This window comes from Oncorhynchus gorbuscha, unplaced genomic scaffold (genome assembly GCF_021184085.1).
Source record: "Oncorhynchus gorbuscha isolate QuinsamMale2020 ecotype Even-year unplaced genomic scaffold, OgorEven_v1.0 Un_scaffold_8174, whole genome shotgun sequence".
NCBI classification, from domain to species: Eukaryota; Metazoa; Chordata; class Actinopteri; order Salmoniformes; family Salmonidae; genus Oncorhynchus; species Oncorhynchus gorbuscha.
Genome location: NW_025751406.1, coordinates 1 through 7,500, shown reverse-complemented (window position 1 = coordinate 7,500; position 7,500 = coordinate 1). Strand labels below are relative to the sequence as shown.

Genomic DNA, 7,500 nt, shown 5'->3' with positions numbered 1-7,500 from the left:
TACTTCCCTTGTGGGGGTCAGAAGTCTTCACAAGGAAGTAAAACAAGGACAATTCGGACAACTGGGACATTTTTCCAGTCCCCACCAAGAAAAAGGCTATTTTAGGCTTAGTGGTAAGGTTTAGGGTTTAAATGAGGGATTAGGTTTAGGGTTTAAATGAGGGATTAGGTTTAGGGTTTAAATGAGGGATTAGGTTTAGGGTTTAAATGAGGGATTAGGTTTAGGGTTTAAATTAGGGATTAGGTTTAGGGTTTAAATGAGGGATTAGGTTTAGGGTTTAAATGAGGGATTAGGTTTAGGGTTAGGAGTTAGGTTAAGGGGGTTAGGGTGTGCCTAAATTTAGGTGTGCGTGTGTGGTGTGCCTGTGTGTGTGTGTGTGTGTGTGTGTGTGTGTGTGTGTGTGTGTGTGTGTGTGTGTGTGTGTGTGTGTGTGTGTGTGTGTGTGTGTGTGTGTGTGTGTGTGTGTGTGTGTGTGTGTGTGTGTGTGTGTGTGTGTGTGTGTGTGTGTGTAAAGTGACTGTTCCACTGGATGTCATAAGGTGAATGCACCAATTTGAAAGTCACTCTGGATAAGAGCGTCTGCTAAATGACTTAAATGTAATGTGTGTGTGTGTGTGTGTTCTCCTCCTAGACATCCAGTCCAGTAAGCATAAGGACCGGAGGAAAGGCTCGTTGGACGTCAGATCGACTACGTCTCGAGGGAGCGATGGTGAGAGGAGGGAGGGAGGGGAGGGGTGATGGTGAGAGGAGGGAGGGAGGGAGAGGGGGAGGGAGGGAGGGATGGTGAGAGGAGAGGAGGGAGGGAGGGATGGTGAGAGGAGGAGAGAGGGAGGGATGGGGAGGGAGGGAGGGGAGGGATGGTGAGAGGACTGGGACAAGGAGGGAGGGAGGGAGGAGGGAGGGGAGGGAGGGAGGGAGGGAGGGAGGGAGGGAGGGAGGAGGGAGGGAGGGATGGTGAGAGGACTGGGACAGGGAGGGAGGGAGGGAGGATGGTGAGAGGACTGGGACAGAGAGGGAGGGGGAGGGATGGTGAGAGGACTGGGACAGAGAGGGGGGGGGAGAGGACTGGGACAGCGAGGGAGGGAGGGAGTGATGGTGAGAGGACTGGGACAGAGAGGGAGGGGGAGTGATGGTGAGAGGACTGGGACAGAGAGGGGGAGGGATGGTGAGAGGACTGGGACAGCGAGGGAGGCAGGGAGAGAGGGTGAGAGGAGAGGAGGGAGGGATGGTGAGAGGACTGGGACAGAGAGGGAGGGAGGGAGCGATGGTGAGAGGACTGGGACAGAGAGGGAGGGAGGGAGTGATGGTGAGAGGACTGGGACAGAGAGGGAGGGAGGGAGGGAGGGATGGTGAGAGGACTGGGACAGAGAGGGAGGGAGGGAGGGAGGGAGGGAGGGAGGGAGGGAGGGAGGGAGGGGGGAGGGAGGGAGGGAGGGAGGGAGGGAGAGGGTGAGAGGACTGGGACAGAGAGGGAGGGAGGGGAGGATGGTGAGAGGACTGTGACAGAGAGGGAGGGAGGGAGTGATGGTGAGAGGACTGGGACAGAGAGGGGGGAGGGAGGGAGGGTGAGAGGAGAGGAGGGAGGGATGGTGAGAGGACTGGCACAGAGAGGACTGGCACTCCTCGTCTTCCTCTCCTCGTCTTCCTCTCCTCGTCTTCCTCCCTCGTCCTCCCTCCTCGTCTTTCCCCTCCTCGTCTTCCTCTCCTCGTCTTCCTCTCCTCGTCTTCCTCTCCACGTCTCTCCCTGTCTTCCTCCTCGTCTTCCTCTCCTCGTCTTCCTCTCCTCGTCTTCCTCTCCTCGTCTTCCTCTCCTCGTCTTCCTCTCCTAGTCTTCCTCTCCTCGTCTTCCTCTCCTTGTCTTCCTCTCCACGTCTCTCCTCGTCTTCCTCCCTCGTCTTCCTCCCCTCGTCTTCCCTCCTCGTCTTCCTCTCCTCGTCTTCCTCTCCTCGTCTTCCTCTCCTCGTCTTCCTCTCCTCGTCTTCCTCTCCTCGCCTCTCCTTGTCTTCCTCTCCTCATCTTCCACTCCCTCGTCTTCCACTCCTCGTCTTCCCGCCTCTCCCTTGTCTTCCTCTCCTCGTCTTCCATGTCTCTCTCCTCGTCTTCCTCGTCTTCCTCTCCCAGTCTTCCTCCCTCGTCTTTCTCTCCATCGTCTCTCTTCTCCTTGTTCCTCTCCTCGTTTTCCTCTCCTAGTCCTCCTCTCCTCATCTTCCATCTCGTCCTCTCCTCGTCTCTCCTCTCCTCGTCTTCCTCTCCCTCGTCTTCCTCTCCTCCTCGTCTTCCTCGCCTTCCCGTCTTCCTCCTGATCTTCCTCTCCACGTCTCTCCATGTCTCTCCTCCTCTTCCTCTCCTCGTCTTCCTCTCCTAGTCTTCCTCTCCTCGTCTCTCCTCTCCTCGTCTCTCTTCTCCTTGTCTTCCTCTCCTCGTTTTCCTCTCCTCGCCTCTCCTCGTCTTCCTCTCCTCATCTTCCACTCCTCGTCTTCCACTCCTCGTCTTCCACTCCTCGTCTTCCTCTCCTTGTCTTCCTCTCCTCGTCTTCCTCTCCTCCTCGTCTTCCTCGCCTTCCCGTCTTCCTCCTGATCTTCCTCTCCACGTCTCTCCATGTCTCTCTTCCTCTCCTCGTCTTCCTCTCCTAGTCCTCCTCTCCTCGTCTCTCCTCTCCTCGTCTCTCCTCTCCTCGTCTTCTCTCCTCGTCTTCCTCTCCTCCCTCGTCTTCCGTCTTCCTCCTGATCTTCCTCTCCACGTCTCTCCATGTCTCTCCTCCTCTTCCTCTCCTCCTCTTCCTCTCCTAGTCTTCCTCTCCTCGTCTCTCCTCTCCTCGTCTTCCTCTCCTCGTCTTCCCCTCCTCGTCTTCCCCTCCTCGTCTTCCTCTCCTCGTCTTCCTCTCCTCGTCTTCCTCTCCACGTCTTCTCCTTGTCTTCCTCTCCTCCTCTTCCTCTCTCGTCTTCCTCTCCCTCGTCTTCCTCTCCATGTCTCTCCTCGTCTTCCTCTCCACGTTTTCCTCTCCTCGTCTTCCTCTCCTTGTCTTCCTCTCCTCGTCTTCCTCTCCTCATCTTTCTCTCCACGTCTTCCTCTCCTCGTCTTCCTCTCCACGTCTTCCTCTCCACGTCTTCCTCTCCACGTCTTCCTCTCCTCGTCTTCCTCTCCATGTCTCTCCTCGTCTTCCTCTCCTCGTCTTCCTCTCCTCATCTTTCTCTCCACGTCTTCCACTCCTCGTCTTCAACTCCTCGTCTTCCTCTCCTTGTCTTCCTCTCCTCGTCTTCCTCTCCTCCTCGTCTTCCTCGCCTTCCCGTCTTCCTCCTGATCTTCCTCTCCACGTCTCTCCATGTCTCTCCTCCTCTTCCGCTCCTCGTCTTCCTCTCCTAGTCCTCCTCTCCTCGTCTCTCGTCTCCTCGTCTCTCCTCTCTCGTCTTCCTCTCCTCGTCTTCCTCTCCTCCTCGTCTTCCTCGCCTTCCCGTCTTCCTCCTGATCTTCCCTCTCCACGTCTCTCCATGTCTCTCCTCTTCCCTCTTCCTCTTCCTCTCCTAGTCTTCCTCTTCCTCCTCTCTCGTCTTCCTCTCGTCTTCCTCATCTCTCCCTCTCCTCGTCTCTCCTCTCCTCGTCTTCCTCTCCCACGTCTTCCTCTCCTCGTCTTCCTCTCCTCGTCTTCCTCTCCCGTCTTCCTCTCCTCGTCTTCCTCTCCTCGTCTTCCTCTCCACGTCGTCTTCCTCATCTTTCCTCGTCTTCCTCTCCTCGTCTTCCTCTCCTCGTCTTCCTCTCCATGTCTCTCCTCGTCTTCCTCTCCTCGTCTTCCTCTCCTCCTCTTCCTCTCCTCGTCTTCTTCTCCTCGTCTTCCTCGCCTCTCCTCATCTTCCTCTCCTCGTCTTCCTCTCCTCGTCTTCCTCTCCTCCTCTTCCTCTCCTCGTCTTCCTCACCTCGTCTTCCTCTCCTCGTCTTCCTCTCCTCGTCTTCCTCTCCACGTCTCTCCATGTCTCTCCTCCTCTTCCTCTCCTCGTCTCTCCTACTTTCCTCTTTTAGTCACTTTGTAGACCTCATTTAATGCAGGCTGGTTCCCGTTAGTAAAACTAGTAAAACAGTCCTGTGTTATTGGCTGCTGAACGTATCAGTTGGATATAAAGCTCAGGTTGAGTTTGTCCTCATGTTTCCAGGCAGTTCCCAGAGAAGACACTCCTCCATGGCCAGAATCCACTCCATGACCATCGAAGCTCCAATCACCAAGGTGCCTACGTTTCATACAATGACTTACACAACTCTGTCATTTACTACACAGTCATACAGTCATATAGTCATATAGGATATCTGTGGTAATTTAAGTTCTGTCACATAACCACTCCTAGTCCTCAAGGTTCTGTCACATGACCACTCCTAGTCCTCAAGGTTCTGTCACATGACCACTCCTAGTCCTCAAGGTTCTGTCACATGACCACTCCTAGTCCTCAAGGTTCTGTCACATGACCACTCCTAGTCCTCAAGGCTCTGTCACATGACCACTCCTAGTCGCCAAGGTTCTGTCACATGACCACTCCTAGTCCTCAAGGTTCTGTCACATGACCACTCCTAGTCCTCAAGGTTCTGTCACATGACCACTCCTAGTCCCCAAGGTTCTGTCACATGACACAAGTCAATCCCTGTAGCTGTTCCCTCCAAGAATAAAGCAATGGAGGAGCTGCTGATGTTTGTGTTGATCTGTCTGTCTGTCTGTCTGTATCTTTCTCTCTCTCTAACATGATATCTTTCTTTCTCTCTCTCTCTAACCATGATATCTTTCTTTCTCTCTATCTAACCATGATATCTTTCTCTCTCTCTAACATATATTTCTTTCTCTCTCTCTAACCATGATATCTCTCTCTCTAACATGATATCTTTATTTCTCTCTCTCTAACATGATATCTTTATTTCTCTCTCTCTAACCATGATATCTTTCTCTCTCTCTAACCATGATATCTTTCTTTCTCTCTCTCTAACCATGATATCTTTCTTTCTCTCTATCTAACCATGATATCTTTATTTCTCTCTAACCATGATATCTTTCTCTCTATCTAACCATGATATCTTTCTTTCTCTCTATCTAACCATGATATCTTTATTTCTCTCTAACCATGATATCTTTCTCTCTATCTAACCATGATATCTTTCTCTCTATCTAACCATGATATCTTTCTCTCTCTCTAACCATGATATCTTTCTTTCTCTCTAACCATGATATCTTTCTCTCTCTCTAACCATGATATCTTTCTTTCTCTCTATCTAACCATGATATCTTTCTCTCTCTCTAACCATGATATCTTTCTCTCTCTCTAACCATGATATCTTTCTTTCTCTCTATCTAACCATGATATCTTTCTCTCTCTCTAACATGATATCTTTATTTCTCTCTATCTAACCATGATATCTTTATTTCTCTCTATCTAACCATGATATCTTTCTCTCTAACATTATCTTTATTTCTCTCTATCTAACCATGATATCTTTCTCTCTCTCTAACCATGATATCTTTCTTTCTCTCTATCTAACCATGATATCTTTCTCTCTCTCTAACCATGATATCTTTCTTTCTCTCTATCTAACCATGATATCTTTCTCTCTCTCTAACATGATATCTTTATTTCTCTCTATCTAACCATGATATCTTTATTTCTCTCTATCTAACCATGATATCTTTCTCTCTAACATTATCTTTATTTCTCTCTATCTAACCATGATATCTTTCTCTCTATCTAACCATGATATCTTTCTCTCTCTCTAACATGATATCTTTCTCTCTATCTAACCATGATATCTCTCTCTCTCTCTAACATGATATCTTTCTCTCTATCTAACCATGATATCTTTCTCTCTCTCTAACCATGATATCTTTCTCTCTCTCTAACATGATATCTTTATTTCTATCTCTATAACATGATATCTTTCTCTCTCTCTAACCATGATATCTTTCTCTCTATCTAACCATGATATCTTTCTCTCTCTCTAACATGATATCTTTCTCTCTATCTAACCATGATATCTTTCTCTCTCTCTAACCATGATATCTTTCTCTCTCTCTAACCATGATATCTTTCTCTCTCTCTAACCATGATATCTTTCTCTCTCTAACCATGATATCTTTCTCTCTCTAACCATGATATCTTTCTCTCTCTCTCTAACATGATATCTTTATTTCTCTCTCTCTAACATGATATCTTTCTTTCTCTCTCTCTAACCATGATATCTTTCTCTCTCTCTAACCATGATATCTTTATTTCTCTCTCTCTAACATGATATCTTTCTTTCTCTCTCTCTAACCATGATATCTTTCTCTCTCTCTAACCATGATATCTTTATTTCTATCTCTATAACATGATATCTTTCTCTCTCTCTAACCATGATATCTTTCTCTCTATCTAACCATGATATCTTTCTCTCTCTCTAACCATGATATCTTTCTCTCTCTCTAACATGATATCTTTCTCTCTATCTAACCATGATATCTTTCTCTCTATCTAACCATGATATCTTTCTCTCTCTCTAACATGATATCTTTCTCTCTATCTAACCATGATATCTTTCTCTCTCTCTAACATGATATCTTTCTCTCTATCTAACCATGATATCTTTCTCTCTCTCTAACATGATATCTTTCTCTCTATCTAACCATGATATCTTTCTCTCTATCTAACCATGATATCTTTCTCTCTCTCTCTCTAACCATGATATCTTTCTCTCTCTCTAACATGATATCTTTATTTCTCTCTCTCTAACATGATATCTTTCTCTCTATCTAACCATGATATCTTTCTCTCTCTCTAACATGATATCTTTCTCTCTATCTAACCATGATATCTTTCTCTCTCTCTCTCTAACCATGATATCTTTCTCTCTCTCTAACATGATATCTTTATTTCTCTCTCTCTAACATGATATCTTTCTCTCTATCTAACCATGATATCTTTCTCTCTCTCTAACATGATATCTTTCTCTCTATCTAACCATGATATCTTTCTCTCTATCTAACCATGATATCTTTCTCTCTATCTAACCATGATATCTTTCTCTCTCTCTAACATGATATCTTTCTCTCTATCTAACCATGATATCTTTCTCTCTATCTAACCATGATATCTTTCTCTCTATCTAACCATGATCTTTCTCTCTATCTAACCATGATATCTTTCTCTCTCTCTAACATGATATCTTTCTCTCTATCTAACCATGATATCTTTCTCTCTATCTAACCATGATATCTTTCTCTCTCTCTAACATGATATCTTTCTTTCTCTCTAACATGATATATTTCTCTTTCTCTCTCTCTAACATGATATATTTATCTTTCTCTCTCTCTCTAACATGATATCTTTCTCTCTATCTAACCATGATATCTTTCTCTCTATCTAACCATGATATCTTTCTTTCTCTCTAACATGATATCTTTCTCTCTCTCTAACATGATATCTTTCTCTCTCTCTCTAACGTGATATCTTACTCTCTCTCTAACCATGATATCTCTCTATCTATCTAACCATGATA

At 46.5% G+C, this 7,500-nt stretch overlaps 1 protein-coding gene across 1 annotated transcript in view; it reads left to right on the top strand.

The window, feature by feature from the left end:
- The window catches only part of LOC124029917 (high affinity cAMP-specific and IBMX-insensitive 3',5'-cyclic phosphodiesterase 8A-like), a gene marked incomplete at its 5' end in the record, with an annotated part of 11,453 nt that extends 7,070 nt beyond the window's left edge, over positions 1-4,383 (top strand). Inside the window, 2 exons of the mRNA XM_046341467.1 lie at positions 632-709; positions 4,146-4,383. Coding sequence (XP_046197423.1) covers positions 632-709; positions 4,146-4,291 — 224 coding nt within the window. The remainder of the gene's footprint in view (positions 1-631; positions 710-4,145) is intronic.
- Between the last annotated feature and the right edge of the window lie 3,117 nt (positions 4,384-7,500).